Here is a 16,178-nt window from a genome sequence, read left to right on the forward strand (position 1 = left end):
CTAGTACACACTTCAGACATGTTGTATCCTCGTCGTACTCTCGTTCTCTATGCTGTCCTCATAGTCACAACCATCAGTGTAATATTCTATCTGAGAACCAACTCGTCCGAGCGATTCCAACCAAGCGAGAAGGCCACCGAATCAAAGCCCGATAAAATGAGACAAGAAGACGTCTCAAACGGAGTTATCACGGCAAAACTAGTGAAGTCGACAGTTCGTGTTCCTCCTCCTAAGCCAACGCCGAAAGGGGCCCCACCACCTCGTCCAACGCGACGAGTCGCAGCGAAGCCCACGCCATCGAAATGCCGCAACATCGGCTCACTGCTCGCCGATCCCAATCTCCCGCCCATCATCAAGTCGAAATACCATTCCGACGTGAAAGTGATGTTGACGGACAAAACGAAAACTCTCGATCCGAACATCGGAAATTGGTGGAGGGTAGGAATGAGCGACACAAAAAATTCGATTTTTGACGTCATTAATTAATTAATTAGCACTTGCAACCGTTCAAAAACGATCGGGATTTCACCGAATTGGCCAACGATTTGTTCACCGTCATTCCCAGTGCCGATCCTTTTTCGCCTTCGACTTCGTGTCAAAGGTGCGCCGTGGTCGGAACGGCGGGAAACCTGCGAGGTGCTGGCCACGGCAAAGAGATTGACTCTTTCGACGTTGTCATACGAATGAACACGGCTCCCACAAAGGGATATGAGAATGACGTCGGAACAAAGACTACACATCATCTCGTCTATCCGGAGAGTGCTCACAATTACGACGGAGAAGGAAAGCTGGTGCTGTTTCCGTTTAAAGTTTTGGACGTCGAGTGGCTGAAAAGCGTTTTTTCAACGCATCATATATCAAAGTGAGGAGGGGTGGGGGTATGTTTAGAGAATTGGGAAATTTCTTCTTGGATGTCTAGAACTTGGATGAGGGTTCCGACTCGCGTTAACACCGACGCTTCAAACGTGAGTATCTTCTTTCAAGAGGTTTTTCTTATTTACGTTTGTGCTATTCGCAAGGGAATGGTCATTCATCCGGAATTTATTCACTACGTGTCAAAGACATGGTTTGAAGGAAAAGGTCGGTGGACTTCAGCTGGCGGTCTGGCGCTTGTATGGGCGCTCCATATTTGCAATGAGGCAAGTTTACTCAGAACACACATTATCCCTCCAAAGTCTAACGTTTGGCACAATGATTTGCATGCAAATAGACAGTGCTTTATTTAGAATTACTCAATTTATTAATCTATATACTAACAAGTAACAAAGTTCACTTCGTTATCATTAATTATTTAATTGAAAAGAGATTGGTTTCTTAGGTTGATGTGTTTGGCTTCGGTCGAAACAAGTACGGCAACTGGGATCACTACTACGATAAGCATGAGAGGACAGGAGTTGATCCCTTTCGTAAAACGCATGTACATGACGCCGACATTGAAGAGAAAGTTCGAACGGCACTCGACAAAGCGAAGATCATTCGATTTCATCCAGGAAATCCGTAATAAGTACATTACTGCGCGCAAGTTTAGACATTCGTTTCACTTTTATCATATACAGATCATACGTGTATACTGTATGTAGAAACAGCAAGAGTAATTTCTTACGTACAGCACTTCGGGTTTGATTTGCTGCCTGTTGTTCTTTTAGGCGAGGCGCTGATATCTATCGTTTCTCGGCTGAATGTAGGTAGTAGCTTCATAGAGGGCTTTGTGTATACAGGAGATGCAAGTCAGGCTGCAAGGCTACTACGGTACCTGAATCTGCAAGGCTGCTACTGTACCTGGATCTTTATTTTAATAATTATGTGGAATGCAAATGGATTTTAATTAATCATCTGATGATTTTAGGCAGCTTCGTAACGGCGCCCCAGAGCAGCTCCCCAGAGCTGTCGCGGGAGCGGGAGCGGGACGCGAAATAACGCGCGCGCGCAGCAGTGGTTCTCTCGCGCGTGCAGTCCGTGCTTCAATGCTTCAAGATGCGTATCGTCGTCGTACGCGCGTTTTCTATGTTGTCCTCATAGTCACGACCATCAGTGTAGGATTCCATCTAGTGAAGTCGACAGTTCGTGTTCCTCCGCCTAAACCAACGCTGAAAGGGGCCCCACGGTCACCACCGACGGTGAAAGGGGCCCCACGGCCACCACCAACGGTGAAAGGAGCCCCACGGCCACCACCAACGGTGAAAGGGGCCCCACGGCCACCACCAACGCTGAAAGGGGCCCCACGGCCACCACCTCGTCCTCCAACGACACGAGTCGCAGCGAAGCCCACTCCATTGAAGTGCCGCGACATCGGCGCACTGCTCGCCGATCCCAATCTCCCGCCGGTCATCAGGTCGAAATACCATTCGGACGTGAAAGTGATGTTGACGGAGAATACGAAAACTCTCGATCCGAAGATCGGAAATTGGTGGAGGGTAGGAAATAAAGCGACACAAAAAATCGATTTTTGACGTCATTAATTAATTAATTAGCACTTGCAACCGTTCAAAAGCGATCGCGATTTTACCGAATTGGCCAACGATTTGTTCACCGTTATTCCCGGTGCCGATCCCTTTTTGCCTTCGATTTCGTGTCGAAGGTGCGCCGTGGTCGGAACAGCTGGAAACCTGCGAGGCGCTGGCCACGGCAAAGAGATCGACTCCTTTGACGCTGTCATACGAATGAACTCGGCTCCTATAAAGGGATATGAGAATGACGTCGGAACAAAGACGACATATCATCTCGTCTATCCGGAGAGTGCTCTCAGTTATGGAGGAGAAGGAAAGCTGGTGCTGTTTCCGTTTAAGGTTTTGGACATTGAGTGGTTGAGAAGCGTTTTTTCAACGCATCATATATCAAGGTGAGGGGGTGAGGGTGTGTTTAGAGAATTGGGAAACTTCTTGGATGTCTAGAGGTTGGACGAGGGTTCCAACTCACGTGAACACCGACGCTTCAAACGTGAGTATCTGCTTTCAAGAGGTTGGTCTTATTTACGTTTGTGCTATTCGCAAGGGAATGGTCATTCATCCGGAATTTATTCACTACGTGTCAAAGACATGGTTTGAAGGAAAAGGTCGGTGGACTTCAGCTGGCGGTCTGGCGCTTATATGGGCGCTCCACGTGTGCAACGAGGCAAGTTCGCTCATAATATACATTATCAAGTCCCTTCACAAAGTCTATTGCAAGCCAACATTTAGTACAATGATTTTCAATTTATTAATTTATATACTAACAAGTAACAAAGCCTCACTTTCGTTCATTAATTAGTTGATCGAAATGAGATTGGGACGAAATACGTTTTCTAGGTTGATGTGTTTGGCTTCGGTCGGAACAAATACGGCAACTGGGATCACTACTACGATAAGCGTGAGAGGACAGGCGTTGATCCTTTTCGTCGAACGCATGTACACGACGCCGACATCGAGGAGAACGTTCGAACGGCACTCAACGAATCCAAGATCATCCGATTTCATCCAGGAAATCCGTAATAAGTACATTACTTCACGCAAGTTTAGGCATTCTTTTTGCTTTTATCATACATATGCAAACAGCAAGAGTAATTAATTAATTACGTGGCACAGCACTTCGGTTTGGATTTGCTGCCTGTTGCTCTTTTAGGCGAGGCGCTGATGTCTATTGTTTCACGGCTGAACGTAGCTGCATATAAGGCTTTGTGTAGGAGATGCAAGTCAGGCTGCAAGGCTGCTACTGTACCTGGATCTTTCTGGTCCATAGTTGGTGTGATGTTCTCACTGAAAGCCTCGGCGATGTTGGCGAATAGCTCGTCGACTTGATGTCCGGTCTTTGCTGACGTTTCCCATATTGGGGCGGACGTTTCTAGTAAGGAAAATTGTACTCAGACAAGATTTAAGCTTAAAATTAAGTCTACAAACGAATTTCAATTAGGAAAGAGAATAAATGAGGTCACATGCATATGCCATGTTCATAAAATAAGGTGAAACTGACAGTGCATTCTTGCCTTCGGCGAATTTCTCAATAGCGACTGCGTCGACTTTACGCGCCTTGCGATTCTCCTGCACCAAGTCGTACTTCGTCCCGCAAAGAAAGATCTTGCAGTTCTAACAGATCACGTGACAACTGGAAAAGCGACGTCAAAGTGTCGTGCCTTACCTCTTCGGTCACTTTCAATTCGTTGACCCAGAATCGTGCCCTTTCGAAACTCGACGAGTCGGTCAGATCTAAAAGCACGTGCATACCGAACCGGAAGTCTTGAACGGCTCGAAAACGATGCGGTTCTTACCGAAACAAATGACTGCCGCCTTGGCGCCGCGATAATAGAGCCTGCTCATTGCTTCGTAGCGCTCGGCGCCCGCTGTGTCCTGCACAGAAAGGAATGCGGAGGCGTGGTTAGAGCTTCGTTTCTCCCTGTCTCTGCGAAGTATACCCATATTCCTAGTGTAAGCGACGAGCCGTTTTGGAGTGAGACCGTCTTGGCGCCAAAGGCGGCTCCAATCGTCTAAAGCACTGTCGCTGAAGGTGCGTTTTCGATAGAGGTCGATTGTACTTACTGCTTGGTATGGAATCGAACCGAATTTGCCATGCAAGTAGCGCTCTACGAGACTCGTTTTGCCGCCATATTCCTTGCCGAGAAGAACGACCTTCAAATCGACTCTTCCAGCCATGGAAATTTAGAGGCTAGCGCGCGTTATAAAAGTGCTCAATTAATTGAAAAATAAAAATCAGGGTGAACTTGCTGTGAAATAGCAGTTATTATGAATTAAGATGCAGCCAAAAATTTGGAACTAGAGATTAATGATTTTTCCAGCCAAAAATCAGGAGTGCTTAAATTATCTCCACGTGACGCGATGGAAAAGTTTAATTTGCTCGCATATCGCATTCTCTAACGAAGCTTCTTATATCGCAGTCGCCTAATGATTGACGTCACTCGGTCAGCTCCGTCGTCCAACCAGAGTGATGGCAGCGCTCACGTGATCCCAATCACCGTAAGAATCGTCCCCAACGCTTTCTCGGCCAGTCCCCTGTCCGTGTGCTGCAGCCGCCCGAGTACCCCCGTCGCCGTCGTATCGCTCTCAAGTCCCCTTCCTGTCCCAGCCTGAGCTGACGGTCAGCTCAGCGTAGCGCAAAGAAAGAGAAATGGCCGCCGCCCCCACCGGCAGTAGCAGCTGCAGCGAAGACAAAGAAGTCGAACAGCTCATCGAACAATTGAGTCGCAGTCCGTCGAAAGAGCCATCGTCGCCGAGAAAAATCGAAGCGAAGAACGGTTTTCTGCCGCCAGGTTCGCCTAGCAAGCGAGGACCGCCCTCGAAGTGCAGCAAAGCTCGACCGTACAAAGGAAAGCTGTTCAAGGATCGCAAATCGCGAAGCGGAATGCGAGGAGAGCCGAAGAAAGGTAGGTGTGCATGCACGAGCGATCTTTTTCGGACAAGCGCGATCGCGCAAAAACTCGAGAACGATCCATTGTGTTAGTTGGCGAGAGACTGGCAGCCAGCCAGAGGGGGCGTAGCGAGGGATTGACGTCATGGGTCGCGTGACGCTTTTTGAATGATGAACACCGATTCTCGTTCGCAGGCGGCGCTGGAGGCAAGGGGACGTGGGGAAAGGCGACGGAATCGTACGAGGACGCCAGCCCGGCGAAGGACTCGCGCGATCCGAATTACGATTCGGACGACGTAAGAAAAACCTTTTTTTTGTCATCACGCCGAACGAAGAAAAAAAATGTAAATTTTTTTTTAAAAAAAGGATCCATACGTTATGGATACAATTGAACCGGAATTGACCGAAGCCCAACTGGAAAAATACGTGGAACCGATTGTGAAAGTGAGGATGTGTTGTCTATTGGAAAAAATGCATTGTGCTCTAATTAGACGTTTCACTTCCCCGCCTTCCCCTAGGAGTATTATGACCACGGGGATATATACGAAGTGGCCGAGTCCCTTAGAGAACTCAATATCAGGTCGCATCGATACGAAGTACCCCGTGTCGCTGTCTCCATAGCAATGGAGCACAAGGTTGGAGAAACCCGTTCTTGGGATTTTTTATCAATGTTATCTAGGCTGATCATCGCGAACTTACGTCCAGGATGCTCTCCGATCTCTTTGGGGAATACATTGGTGCTGATGAGATGATGAAAGGTTATTTGTGTTTTCTCGAAAGGATAATATTTATGTGGCGCGCTCTTCGTTTAGGATTCGATTGCTTGGTTTCTAATTTGGAGGATCTGGTTTTGGACACACCAGATGCAGTAGAGGTAAGTGAAAGCGCCGATGGGCGTCTCGATAAGGTGTTTAGAGTACTGGGGCTCAAAATTGAGGACTAAGAGGTGTCTCGTATCTGTTACTTTCTGAATCATCCTCAATGCCTAAGTCAAATTTCAAAGTTTCGACTCTTTCTTTTAGGTTTTGGGGTCTTTTATTGCTCGCGCTGTCGCAGACGATTGCCTTCCGCCCGTCTATGTAACCAACCACAAGACCGGATCCGAGCTGGCCAAGTGCTTCCTTTCCTACGTTTAGCTTCCATTGCCAAGCGATTTGTTTTCTTTCTCCAGGAGTGCCTTTAAGCATGCCAACATTCTGCTCAAAAAGAGTCACGGCATGATGAGGCTCGATAACGTTTGGGGCGTCGGCGGCGGTCGCCGACCCGTCAAAGTTCTCGTGAATCGAGTACGCATTCACCCTTCCCTTACTACGTACGCACGAGAGAAATTTGATTTTTCTCAGATTAAGCTTCTGCTCGAGGAGTTCCTGTCGTCAGCTGACCTCAAGGAAGCCGAAAGGTGTCTTCTCGACTTGGACGTGCCTCACTTTCATCACGAGCTCGTCTACGAGGCCGTTGTTCTCGTTCTCGAACGCGGCACGAAAGCGTGCGCCGAGAAGATGATACGACTTCTCAAGTTTTTCACCGACAGCAACGTCGTCACGCCGGGCCAAATGAAAAGCGTAAGTTCGTCAGTCGAATCATTTGAATAGGATAAACAAATCGCTGGTGGTCCGCCTCCCGTAGGGATTTTTGCGCGTTTTTGGCGATTTATCGGACATCTGTCTCGACGTGCCCAATGCCCAGCACGTTCTCGAGCAGTTCGTCATCGCCTGCTTCGACGCCGGCTTCATGTCGCGGGAGATTTCCGCCGCTATACCGTCGCGCGGTCGAAAGCGTTTCGTGAGCGAAGGCGACGGCGGCGCTTTCAAATCTCCGAACGATTTGAATTGGAGGCTCTCTTCGAGCGTCTCCTGATCGGGAAGCGCTCTTGATTCAGACTTTTGACTCCTCTCTTTCTCTCGTTTGGTTGCTTTTGTGTTGAGCGATGGGGGTATCGTCTCGCGGAAGCTAAGTGTTTTACGTTTACGTTAGGAGAGCGTCTCCTAACACAGGAGCTGATTTACTCTGTAGGTGGATTATTAAAAATAAGGATGTGAGTCTAATTGATGGCGAGGCTATTTGTGGGTGATGGGAACAGGTATGCTCTTGTGTATAACCAGGTTGGTTTTATATGCAAGAGGAAGCTCGATTGTGAAGTGTTATGCAGTGGAGTCCGCAGCTCGGTCGATGTCACCTGCGCTCTGTTTCTTTGGCGGTTTCGCGTTGACGTCACTGTGACGCACGTACCGACGTACTCACTTCCGCTTCCGCTTGAACTATAAGAACTGGACCCGCGGAGCGGATGCGAGCAGATCACTGTCAGTCCTTGGGGAAAAAGCATCGGACCGAAGACAGTCGACAATAAAGGCGATCATCATGATGACGACGATGTCGACAACGACGAGACGATCCTTTCTCAAAAGCCTACGCAAACTCTTCTCCAAACCAAAGGTATAGCGTTACGCATAGACTTAAAATTAGACAAAACGCTATTGCGCATCGATACACGAGCGTCAGATGGCCCAGTGCGAACCCCGCGGTCGCTTAGTGCCTACACACGTAACTACTATACACTCAGACACCACAGTACACCGGGTGGTAGCAGTTCCGAAAGGGCGCGGTCTGGTGTAAAATTGGTTACCCAAGCTACGAACTGGCGCCGACAGGAAGACGTATACCTCATGCCCAAGACCACAAGATAGGCGGCGAAGTCTTCCGCGCGACCGCAAAATCTATGACAACCCAAATGTGCATGCACAAGTCAAAATTATTTTATTTTTTTATTTAGAAATCGGATCCGCACACGCTCGCGGCGTTTTACTACGCCGATCGCGATTTCTCGCGTCTCGTCGACGATTTGCAGCGAAGCAAGCGACGCGGCACGGCAAACATAAGCGAGACGCGCGAACTACAACGTGAAGTGCGCGCCGCCCAGCAAACGCTTATGGATCTGATCGCGCAGTGCGTGCGAGAAGCGGTGCCCGAAGGCGAACGAGCCGCGCGGGCGTTTCGCGTTAAATACCCCGACGAAATCAACTTGGATACATTGAACGGTAAGCGTTGGCGAGTCGAATCGAGTCGGATCGATCTTATGCGCTCGAATTTAGGCGGATTGTGGCACAGCGCCGAGGTGCGTTCGCTTGTCGCAGCGGAAGAGAAGTCCCGAATGAAAGGATGTCTTCTTTTAGATTCTCGCCAGCGGGCAGATTATCGTAAATCGCGAAGTCGAATCCTTGACGCTGCGCTCGTTAGCGAAGCACACGTTGGCCGCGATCGGCGTCGTACGTTGCGCCCTGCGTCGACAAAGCATCGATGACGTCACGGGGTATTCCAAAGAGGTAAATAAAGAGCGAAAAAGACAAAGGGAAACTAACGCAGGACGACTTTATCCGATCAGACTAAGGACGTTCTCTGTTGGTTCGATCACAATTGGGCCGAATACGAATTGCAATACATCGACAGCATGTGCGCCAGTCTGAGCTCGGAACAGTACGAAAAGTTGCAGGAGTGCATCGTCTTGTTCAGCGAATCCACTCAAAGGTGAGCGCAGGAAATGGAATATCCTGGACGATGAGTCACGTTCCACTGACTGTCTACGTTATATTTAGGGCCATCAAACTCGGTTATCTGAATCAAGACATGATCGACTATTATGATCCCATGCTCATGTTTGCCATACCGCGTCTCGCCGTCGTGTGGTGAGTCCTGCAAATTTGATTTTTTCGTCAACGTTGAAATTGTTTTTTTTTTCTCTATTCCAGTGGTCTCGTCGTCTTTCCCGACGGTCCTCTCAATTTAGATCGAAAGCTGTCCGAGATACCGATCTGCTTTCAATTTCAATTGGGTTTCCTCGCGCGAATCAGGTCAGATATAGGAGGAGGGGACATCTTCTTTTTTTTTGGTTCAACACCTACGGTTTTGCTTATCTCCAGAGAACTTCTCCGATGTCTGACGTCAGACGAGTTGACCGAATTGGAAAAGGCTCTTTGCAGTTCCGAGGGCCTCGGCACGCTCGAGCGCGACGACAAGGGCCGCCCGACGAAAGTGAAGCGAGAATCGTCGACGAGTCAAAACAACGGCGACAAGGAGTCGAAGAATCCTCGCAACGCCTTTCGCGACTCCCGCGATCTATTGCATCGACTATTCGTCGCCGTGTCTGGCGTCGCCGATCAACTGCAGACGAACAGCGCGCGAGACATGCGTCTCATATTAAAAGGCGTCTTCGCCGTCTGCGACGAGCCGGTGCCACGGCAACCGAATGACGGAGAAGCCAAGGAGGAGAAGGCGTCGCCGGGGGAGGAGATGGAGGAAGACCTCTATGGCGACGATTGCGAAGACGAGCCGCCTCATTCTCCCAAGGAGGAGACGCTGAAACAACGAAACAAAGGTGAGAGAGACGGAGACGGCACGACGCTTCTCCACCACGAAGTCTACGGGTTTTTTTTCGTCTCGTTCTAGCTGCCGGTAATGATGAAGTGTCTGAGAGGGCTTCCGTGCAGGAACCGCCCGTGTGGTTATCGGACGAGACGAGCGTCGGCTGCAGTGACTGTCGCGTCGCCTTCACGTTGATCAGGAGACGACACCACTGCAGGAATTGCGGAAAAGTGAGCGAGATAGAGAAAAAATGAGATTGAATGAGTAACTAAATCGTCGTTCCTTTGCTCAGATTTTCTGCGCTCCGTGTTCGAGTAACGTCGCTTCGCTGCCTCATTTCGGCTATGATCGTCCCGTTCGCGTTTGCAATCAATGCGTAAAGCGTCTTATTTAATAATAATATTTATACGTTATATACATACAGTCATACGTACACGCCATACAACCCCAAGCCTTTGCTTGAGAAACGCTTCTATTTTCAATCTGTAATTTATCTAACTTTTTTTCTGCCATACGTACGAAAGAACCGCTTGTAATAAATTAATTAGAAACGAGACGTCCTCACCTTTTTGAAGATGACGACGATGACGTTGTTGAGGATTTAGGTCTCTTTGTCTTACCCGGTCCTCCTTTGACCTTTGATTTTTTTGACTTTCCTGCAGATGGACTGCAGAGAAACGAGCCGGGCGTGCTGACGTCAGAGTCACTATGAGACGTGAATGCAACTCCCGGCGACGTGGGATCGACTTCGCTATCGGTAGCCGCACTTTCATCAGGCAACTTTCTACGAAAACAAAGTCTCAAAACCCACCACCCATCATCAAAAGTCTCTTTCACCCTTCCTGTTTTATTTCCCTGCATGCGTTCTTTGCAACGTAAAAATCTCTTTCGAGCGACTCGGCCGTTTTCTCGAGTCGGATTCCGAATTCCCACACGTTTTCATTCCAAAATTTTTGCAACGCTTCGACGCCGTCAAGCCCAATGGCTCGCAACATCTTTTCCATGCAATCCTACAGTCCAATTGGAACGATTGCTAAGAGGGCAAAACAGAACGGATCTCACAGGATAGCCTGACGAGCCGTGAAGTCGCTCGTCGTCGCGATAGGCACCCAAGAGTTCACACATCTTCGTCAAATTGTCTCCGAGCACGTCGGTTAGAATTTCGATGCAAGAATCATGGGCAGCTGAGAGAGAGAATAGAGGTATGGAATATATATATATAGAGAGAGGGGAGGTACAGACTGTCGTAGCCAGCGTGAGCGACAGTTGCTTCAACGCCTTTCTTCATCAGTTTTCGCACAGAGGACGGGTCAACTTCTCTTTGCAAATCACTGTGATATCACAAAGAAAGAAGTCAGATAAGGCTGGTAGTTATGACTGAAATTGTTCGATTGCGCCAGAAATTCGTGGCCGCCTTACGGACTATACACTTGAACAAGGCCAATAATAATATGCACTACGTCCAATAATAATAATATGCGCTACAGCTAATCCAGTACATAATGACAGTTCCTTTACTATTAGACAGGTGGTCAGCGTACATGTTTTATATCTACCCTGAATGCATACTGTATGCATAATGATACCGGGCTTCGCCGCCAGCGTCTCCGTCGTCTTCATCGTCGCGTCTCATTCCCAAATGCAAAAATTCGCCGCGTGGCAATTTCCCTTTGAAAAAGCGATGCGGCGGATTGGGACATCTCTTTGGCAACAGCAAATTATCCGCAGCCCCGACGCGTTCCGTCTTCTACGTATCAATAGCACGGTAAGCAATAAAAAAAACAACTCCCTCGCCCCCCATGCAGTGGCGTATCCAAGGCCAACAAATTTGACCCTCTACATGCAATAGGTTAGTCTGCTACACTAAAAATTCCTCTAAAGCTAAGACCTAACAAATCTTATACTATACGGTATACGCCACTGCTTCCTCCTCCTCCTCCTCCTCCTCCTTGCCAATAGTTTCTGCTTGCTTTGGGCTTGGGCGACGATGTTGCGCATCAGACGAATGTGGCTTATCATCTCGACGTTGTGCAGGCACAGATTCTCTCCTCTCTTATTCAACGGATAGCAAAGCCGAGATCTAGTGCAATTGCTCGTAAATTCTGACGTCGTAGGCTGCGATTTTCGGCTCACTTTTCCGCGGCGGGTCGCGTTCGAGTGGACGCGGACGGTCCGGCCTTCATTCTTGGCTGGATGAAGTCGGACGGCGTCGGTTCGGGAATTTCGACTTGGGGTATCGATCTTTCGGTGGGAATTTCGCCCCACAACATCGTTCGCAGTCGGGAAACTCGTGGAGTCGTAGAGCCCGGCTATGGATTTGTTTGCGGACGCGACCATCGATTCAGTTGGCTTCGATTCGTGCTGGCAGAAGCATCGGTACGCCGCCACTTGTTTGGAAATGTCGTTCGACTTAAAATTGACCGCCTCGAAGGGCCGTGAAAGAGTCGTCCGCCCAAACGAGTCAGATTATCACGAACGAGAAACAGAGTCAGACAGTCGTCCGATCGGAAATCGAAGTGCAGACGGAGGAGAAAGGCGACGGTGACGACTGGCGACGTTTCGTCGCAGCTTCGCAGAACGACTCTCAAGTGGGGGCGAACGGCCATAAAAAAAAATTTTTACCGTACTTAATTTCTTTGTTAGGAGCTCTTGGATTTTTTAATTCGGGTTGAACCTGAAGTTTCGTTTCAATTGGAAAAGAATCTGCACAGCCGTGCATTCGACGGTAAAAATATTGTCAGACTTCACAAAATTTTGGACCCTTATGCATTATCATTGGATAGCGTTAATTAAGGGTTTGTAGCAACTAAAAAATTATTTCAGCGCGTACATGATCGAGATCATGAAAGTACAGGGTTTAATTAATAGTTGATTATATAGGTTATGATGTGGTTTGGTCGGATCAGTTGACAAGTGTCAGTTGCCTTCACACACTTAACCATTTGCCAGCAGACGAAGTAGAAAACGTGATTTGCTAATCACACTACGTATATTATGCACAACCATTTAGTTGGAATGCACTGATTTGTCGTGGAACTCGACAGGAAGCGTCGTCGGAGTAGCATATGGAAGATTTGATCGCGAGACGTCGTCTTCACACAAGGTAACTAAGTGAACAGAAGAGACCGTTTTTATAATCAAAAAGAAAACCTTTAGTCGTTCGTTTGCACTTGGAACGTCGACAGACGCGTAGTCAATTCAACGAAAGCAGACGTTTCAATTGAGCTAAACGTAAAAGGACAGAGAGAGAGAGAGAGAATTGTCTCTAAAAGCCGTTTGGTTTTTACAGACGAGTCCCATGAGTATTGCGTTTCACCCGCACTTGCCTTCACTCATAGCAGGCGGAACGTTAAGCGGTATTTTGGTCGAAGACAGAGGTTTAGTCCCGAGATCCAAAACGTCTCTTTAGGAGAGGTCATAGTGTGGGATACTAGTCGCGAAGAGGAACCCGTTGTAGCATCGTCTGGCATAGGGGACGAGTCTCATAAGGAGCCCGTGTTGCAGGTAGAGTAGAGGCGCACTTTGTTATACTCGTCACGCGCAGTTGCTTTAGATTAAGTGGATTCCTGATCCGTACACGAAGGGAGAACCAGACAAACCGAAATACTATGTAAAGGAAATGCCCTTTGAGATCTTACACGAGAAATTGCCGGGTATCTTAATTAATAGCTCGTTAGTGCCGGTAGTGACGGACGCATACTCGTATGGGACATCGTTCCGAGAGCGTCCAAACTCAAACTGGTCGACAGGTAAATAAATGGCGTACTTTCCATGGGTCACTCTCAGTGTTTTTGCATTTTCTTCTAGTTACGTCTTGTTGACGCAGAGCGTTCCGCGTCGGTTAAGAATTAGCAAAGCGAGAGGCGACACTCCAATGGGAGGTATAGTACATCTCACTCAACTCAGCAAAAAAACATCAGTCAGTCGTTTCTCTGCAAAGCAACGGCTCTAGCATTCTCACACGAGAACAGAAGCCTATTTGTCGCCGGCACGGAAGGCGGCGGCGTCTTCAAATGCTCACTGGAAGAAAACCCCCAAGGTGAAAGAAATGCTAAGGCAACTAGTCGTTACCTGTGACCTTTTTCTTCTTTAGACGATTCGACCCTTCCCCGTTCGTCTCCCATCACCTTTTCGTTTACTCCTCACCACGGTCCCGTCTACAGCGCGAGCTGCTCTCCCTTCCATCGCAATCTTCTCCTAACGTCGGGCACGGACGCGACAATTCGTCTCTACAACATGCTCCAATCGAAACCGATTCTCACCGTCGAACCGGGTCCCGGCTACGTGTTCAAGACGCAGTGGTCGCCCGTGCGACCGCTCGTCTTCGGCGCGGCGACCAGCGACGGGCACGTTCTCGTTTGCGATCTCAAGGCGAGTCGAATAGCGCCGGTCGTCACATTGGACCACGGGAAACCCGTCTATGCGATGGAGTTCAATAATAAACGGTAATCGTTGAGGATGGATTACTGGGGAGTCGAATTTTTGACTTGCGTTTGTAGTCTCAATGTTTTGGCCAGCGGTGATGGGAATGGCACTGTCAAAGTGTGGCAGCTCAGCGATCAATTAACGACTCAGGGTCCTAGAGAAATTCGCGAATTGGACGAACTAGCTCAATCAACGCTTGATTAAATTTTCTATTATCAGGTAGATAACTAAAAATCTTGTGGTGCAATTTTAGCTCGTTTTTTATCGCTCTGCCGCAGGTCCTCGTATTCTATCTCTAAGCGTTTTCCTCTTGATTTTCGTTTTGACGAACTTCCCACGGCGTTGTCTTTTTCCTCCTCTTCCTCTTCCTCTTCCTCTTCCTCCTCATCGCGATCTTCCTCAATGTCGCTCAAGTCGCTCTCTTCGAAATCCTCTTCCGCCACAAATTCTATTTCCTCGTCTTCCTCAGTCTTAAAAGGAGTCTGATACAACGGCTAGACGGAATTTGACGTCATCTACCTCGGCTTCTTCTTCTTCTTCTTCTCCTTCAGATTCAATTTCCTCCTGATCCATCACTTTATCAAAAGTTGCTTGGGGAAAATTGTAAATATCTCCATACTACAAATCTCAGGTGGTAAGTAATACCACATCCAATAGACCAAACCTACCGTTCCCTTTTTTAGTCTCTCAAGCAATTCCTTTTCTATGGCCGTATCAATGTGAGCCGCAACGAGAGCCTTTTTCTAGAAGCATTATTCCAAAGTAAAGAAATGCGCGTTTCTGTGACAAAGGAGTGTATCACACCTCTCGCCTAGCTTCTCGTTTTTCCACTTTTCTGTTGAGAGGAACGAGCTTCTTGCTAACCACAAATAAGAAATCGAGTTGTTGATCAAAAAGAAAGGTACGGTCTCGCTGTACTGTGATTTGAGTGTGAGTTTTCTCATTCGAATGAGATACTGCACAGCAATGGCTCAAGTAAACAACGCATTTTCCCCTCATACCAATAGAAAACGTACCTGAGTGATTTTCGTGAATCGTTGCTTGCATTTGTGGATCAAAAATTTGGGCCAATACATCAGGTGCTCATTAATCTAACGATAAAACAGAACTACCACATGCCAATAGGAAACTCAAGCTAACGTAGATGTAATTTTTTATTGCGGGATAACCATACAAAATCAAAATTCCCTGACCAACCTGCTTCAAAGCTGTAGGATAATTCTTCGACAGCTTGACTTTCTCCCACATTTTAGCTGGAGAATGCGATCTTTCGACAGTTTTCATGTACAAATAACAAACGCCTTGACAGTAACAGTTATTTTTTATATACAATACGGAGAGTAGCTTTGGAACCTTTGTCTTCTCTAACGGTCGCATATCGTCCGTTGGCCAGTGGGCAAGCTTGTCTTGAGCAGAGTCCCGTGACATTGTATTCATTGCGACAGAACGTCGTCGATCTCGTTCTACGGATCAAAAGAAAGTCGGACGATGAAGAAATCGGTGTGCGAAGGACGCACTCACTTGGATTTAAACGAGCAGAATCCGTATTTGATGTTTTGCCAGATGAGCTAGAAAGGAAGCTATCGAAACGTCGAAAAAGTCGTCGTTTTCGAAGAGAAACCTCGTCGTGTTGCATGCTTTTATACGGGGCACGAAGATAAATCATCTCCCGGACTACCTACAGCTTCGACGCAGTTACCTTGAACTTCCTCTCTAGGAAAATGAATGAGGTTGCCGCTCCGACTATGTTTAACACCACCTCAATCAAGGGTCGCAGAAACGTAAAATTTTCACCGCCGAGCTGGCTTGAAGTTGTGGGAGTTATGTTTTGGCTTTTTTAGGTAGTGTTTGCCGTTTACTCCGGCACGTTTCTGACATTGTTCGCGGTCAAAAAACTCCTATCCGGCGGAAAGAAGACCGATTTGCCGCCCGCAGCTAAATAAATGCGTAAATGACACTAGTTTTTATTCTTTTGTCTTCACGTTCTGTCTGTACTGCATTCTATGCATAAAACGGTGTATGGTATGTGGCGTTTCGTTCATTTCTCGGCATTTATTGTCGAA

At 47.8% G+C, this 16,178-nt stretch overlaps 8 protein-coding genes and 1 long non-coding RNA gene across 9 annotated transcripts; 6 read left to right on the top strand and 3 right to left on the bottom strand.

Annotated features, from left to right (window-relative positions):
• The first annotated feature begins 4 nt into the window (after nt 1–4).
• On the top strand, nt 5–1,611 carry LOC136184861 (CMP-N-acetylneuraminate-beta-galactosamide-alpha-2,3-sialyltransferase 1-like). Its single transcript, XM_065971857.1, has 5 exons — nt 5–438; nt 495–862; nt 920–965; nt 1,020–1,139; nt 1,319–1,611. The coding sequence occupies exons 1-5, from the start codon at nt 19–21 to the stop codon at nt 1,499–1,501; spliced, it is 1,137 nt and encodes a 378-aa protein (XP_065827929.1). The 5' UTR covers nt 5–18; the 3' UTR covers nt 1,502–1,611.
• Nucleotides 1,612–1,939: 328 nt separating this feature from the next.
• On the top strand, nt 1,940–3,912 carry LOC136184860 (CMP-N-acetylneuraminate-beta-galactosamide-alpha-2,3-sialyltransferase 1-like). The gene is made up of 5 exons (XM_065971856.1): nt 1,940–2,414; nt 2,472–2,839; nt 2,892–2,937; nt 2,992–3,111; nt 3,285–3,912. Exons 1-5 carry the CDS (start codon nt 1,965–1,967, stop codon nt 3,465–3,467), a joined length of 1,167 nt encoding a protein of 388 aa, XP_065827928.1. The 5' UTR covers nt 1,940–1,964; the 3' UTR covers nt 3,468–3,912.
• LOC136184873 (ras-related protein Rab-24-like) lies at nt 3,231–4,639 on the bottom strand. The gene is made up of 7 exons (XM_065971870.1): nt 4,509–4,639; nt 4,385–4,456; nt 4,241–4,319; nt 4,111–4,178; nt 3,959–4,058; nt 3,694–3,816; nt 3,231–3,636 (listed from the first exon to the last, which is right to left on the bottom strand). The coding sequence occupies exons 1-7, from the start codon at nt 4,620–4,622 to the stop codon at nt 3,548–3,550; spliced, it is 645 nt and encodes a 214-aa protein (XP_065827942.1). The 5' UTR covers nt 4,623–4,639; the 3' UTR covers nt 3,231–3,547.
• A 314-nt stretch (nt 4,640–4,953) lies between these two features.
• LOC136184856 (programmed cell death protein 4-like) lies at nt 4,954–7,379 on the top strand. The gene is made up of 10 exons (XM_065971851.1): nt 4,954–5,350; nt 5,530–5,630; nt 5,701–5,778; nt 5,853–5,969; nt 6,014–6,092; nt 6,147–6,208; nt 6,357–6,448; nt 6,506–6,620; nt 6,678–6,896; nt 6,961–7,379. The coding sequence occupies exons 1-10, from the start codon at nt 5,095–5,097 to the stop codon at nt 7,189–7,191; spliced, it is 1,350 nt and encodes a 449-aa protein (XP_065827923.1). The 5' UTR covers nt 4,954–5,094; the 3' UTR covers nt 7,192–7,379.
• LOC136184847 (lateral signaling target protein 2 homolog) lies at nt 7,294–10,246 on the top strand. Its single transcript, XM_065971840.1, has 11 exons — nt 7,294–7,436; nt 7,484–7,767; nt 8,105–8,369; nt 8,424–8,446; nt 8,505–8,654; nt 8,714–8,856; nt 8,925–9,014; nt 9,078–9,179; nt 9,249–9,703; nt 9,775–9,920; nt 9,983–10,246. The coding sequence occupies exons 2-11, from the start codon at nt 7,693–7,695 to the stop codon at nt 10,082–10,084; spliced, it is 1,551 nt and encodes a 516-aa protein (XP_065827912.1). The 5' UTR covers nt 7,294–7,436; nt 7,484–7,692; the 3' UTR covers nt 10,085–10,246.
• On the bottom strand, nt 10,010–11,969 carry LOC136184864 (STAGA complex 65 subunit gamma-like). The gene is made up of 7 exons (XM_065971861.1): nt 11,824–11,969; nt 11,644–11,770; nt 11,277–11,437; nt 10,933–11,021; nt 10,753–10,874; nt 10,528–10,700; nt 10,010–10,474 (listed from the first exon to the last, which is right to left on the bottom strand). The coding sequence occupies exons 1-7, from the start codon at nt 11,958–11,960 to the stop codon at nt 10,252–10,254; spliced, it is 1,032 nt and encodes a 343-aa protein (XP_065827933.1). The 5' UTR covers nt 11,961–11,969; the 3' UTR covers nt 10,010–10,251.
• Nucleotides 11,970–11,975: 6 nt separating this feature from the next.
• LOC136184853 (cytoplasmic dynein 2 intermediate chain 2-like) lies at nt 11,976–15,113 on the top strand. The gene is made up of 17 exons (XM_065971846.1): nt 11,976–12,066; nt 12,122–12,278; nt 12,334–12,415; nt 12,571–12,647; nt 12,701–12,793; nt 12,847–12,921; nt 12,980–13,046; nt 13,100–13,194; nt 13,244–13,300; nt 13,360–13,439; nt 13,498–13,571; nt 13,631–13,729; nt 13,784–14,135; nt 14,190–14,334; nt 14,394–14,749; nt 14,799–14,877; nt 14,931–15,113. The coding sequence occupies exons 1-14, from the start codon at nt 12,002–12,004 to the stop codon at nt 14,317–14,319; spliced, it is 1,503 nt and encodes a 500-aa protein (XP_065827918.1). The 5' UTR covers nt 11,976–12,001; the 3' UTR covers nt 14,320–14,334; nt 14,394–14,749; nt 14,799–14,877; nt 14,931–15,113.
• LOC136184871 (protein MAK16 homolog) lies at nt 14,301–15,758 on the bottom strand. Its single transcript, XM_065971868.1, has 10 exons — nt 15,737–15,758; nt 15,637–15,683; nt 15,469–15,578; nt 15,313–15,416; nt 15,132–15,206; nt 15,034–15,071; nt 14,920–14,974; nt 14,784–14,858; nt 14,635–14,733; nt 14,301–14,585 (listed from the first exon to the last, which is right to left on the bottom strand). Exons 1-10 carry the CDS (start codon nt 15,749–15,751, stop codon nt 14,343–14,345), a joined length of 861 nt encoding a protein of 286 aa, XP_065827940.1. The 5' UTR covers nt 15,752–15,758; the 3' UTR covers nt 14,301–14,342.
• Nucleotides 15,675–16,140, top strand: LOC136184876 (uncharacterized). The gene is made up of 2 exons (XR_010669440.1): nt 15,675–15,896; nt 15,957–16,140. It is a non-coding gene; the product is annotated as an uncharacterized lncRNA (long non-coding RNA).
• Nucleotides 16,141–16,178: the final 38 nt, after the last annotated feature.

This window comes from Oscarella lobularis, chromosome 3, assembly GCF_947507565.1.
Source record: "Oscarella lobularis chromosome 3, ooOscLobu1.1, whole genome shotgun sequence".
Lineage (NCBI taxonomy): Eukaryota > Metazoa > Porifera > Homoscleromorpha > Homosclerophorida > Oscarellidae > Oscarella > Oscarella lobularis.

What these genes read in the sequence shown, in the direction of transcription:
- LOC136184873 (XM_065971870.1), bottom strand. Translation starts at nt 4,622, where the DNA reads ATGGCTGGAAGAGTCGATTTGAAGGTCGTTCTTCTCGGCAAGGAATAT. An exon ending in CGCTTACACTAGGAATATGG is followed by an intron (nt 4,320 to 4,384) that starts GTATACTTCGCA and finishes CTTTCTGTGCAG; the next exon opens with GACACAGCGGGCGCCGAGCG. An exon ending in TATTGAGAAATTCGCCGAAG is followed by an intron (nt 3,817 to 3,958) that starts GCAAGAATGCAC and finishes TTTCCTTACTAG; the next exon opens with AAACGTCCGCCCCAATATGG.
- LOC136184853 (XM_065971846.1), top strand. Translation starts at nt 12,002, where the DNA reads ATGGATTTGTTTGCGGACGCGACCATCGATTCAGTTGGCTTCGATTCG. An exon ending in TCGTGCTGGCAGAAGCATCG is followed by an intron (nt 12,067 to 12,121) that starts GTACGCCGCCAC and finishes ACCGCCTCGAAG; the next exon opens with GGCCGTGAAAGAGTCGTCCG. An exon ending in AGCAGGCGGAACGTTAAGCG is followed by an intron (nt 13,047 to 13,099) that starts GTATTTTGGTCG and finishes ACGTCTCTTTAG; the next exon opens with GAGAGGTCATAGTGTGGGAT.
- LOC136184856 (XM_065971851.1), top strand. Translation starts at nt 5,095, where the DNA reads ATGGCCGCCGCCCCCACCGGCAGTAGCAGCTGCAGCGAAGACAAAGAA. An exon ending in GCGAGGAGAGCCGAAGAAAG is followed by an intron (nt 5,351 to 5,529) that starts GTAGGTGTGCAT and finishes TCTCGTTCGCAG; the next exon opens with GCGGCGCTGGAGGCAAGGGG. An exon ending in CGAATTACGATTCGGACGAC is followed by an intron (nt 5,631 to 5,700) that starts GTAAGAAAAACC and finishes TTTTAAAAAAAG; the next exon opens with GATCCATACGTTATGGATAC.
- LOC136184847 (XM_065971840.1), top strand. Translation starts at nt 7,693, where the DNA reads ATGATGACGACGATGTCGACAACGACGAGACGATCCTTTCTCAAAAGC. An exon ending in CAACTTGGATACATTGAACG is followed by an intron (nt 8,370 to 8,423) that starts GTAAGCGTTGGC and finishes GCTCGAATTTAG; the next exon opens with GCGGATTGTGGCACAGCGCC. An exon ending in ACTGCAGGAATTGCGGAAAA is followed by an intron (nt 9,921 to 9,982) that starts GTGAGCGAGATA and finishes TCCTTTGCTCAG; the next exon opens with ATTTTCTGCGCTCCGTGTTC.
- LOC136184871 (XM_065971868.1), bottom strand. An exon ending in GATTCACGAAAATCACTCAG is followed by an intron (nt 15,072 to 15,131) that starts GTACGTTTTCTA and finishes ATTGCTGTGCAG; the next exon opens with TATCTCATTCGAATGAGAAA. An exon ending in AGAGACTAAAAAAGGGAACG is followed by an intron (nt 14,734 to 14,783) that starts GTAGGTTTGGTC and finishes TGAGATTTGTAG; the next exon opens with TATGGAGATATTTACAATTT.
- LOC136184861 (XM_065971857.1), top strand. Translation starts at nt 19, where the DNA reads ATGTTGTATCCTCGTCGTACTCTCGTTCTCTATGCTGTCCTCATAGTC. An exon ending in TCAACGCATCATATATCAAA is followed by an intron (nt 863 to 919) that starts GTGAGGAGGGGT and finishes TTGGATGTCTAG; the next exon opens with AACTTGGATGAGGGTTCCGA. An exon ending in TTAACACCGACGCTTCAAAC is followed by an intron (nt 966 to 1,019) that starts GTGAGTATCTTC and finishes GCTATTCGCAAG; the next exon opens with GGAATGGTCATTCATCCGGA.
- LOC136184860 (XM_065971856.1), top strand. Translation starts at nt 1,965, where the DNA reads ATGCTTCAAGATGCGTATCGTCGTCGTACGCGCGTTTTCTATGTTGTC. An exon ending in TCAACGCATCATATATCAAG is followed by an intron (nt 2,840 to 2,891) that starts GTGAGGGGGTGA and finishes TTGGATGTCTAG; the next exon opens with AGGTTGGACGAGGGTTCCAA. An exon ending in CGCTCCACGTGTGCAACGAG is followed by an intron (nt 3,112 to 3,284) that starts GCAAGTTCGCTC and finishes TACGTTTTCTAG; the next exon opens with GTTGATGTGTTTGGCTTCGG.
- LOC136184864 (XM_065971861.1), bottom strand. Translation starts at nt 11,960, where the DNA reads ATGTTGTGGGGCGAAATTCCCACCGAAAGATCGATACCCCAAGTCGAA. An exon ending in ACGCGACCCGCCGCGGAAAA is followed by an intron (nt 11,771 to 11,823) that starts GTGAGCCGAAAA and finishes CAATTGCACTAG; the next exon opens with ATCTCGGCTTTGCTATCCGT. An exon ending in AGGGAAATAAAACAGGAAGG is followed by an intron (nt 10,475 to 10,527) that starts GTGAAAGAGACT and finishes TTGTTTTCGTAG; the next exon opens with AAAGTTGCCTGATGAAAGTG.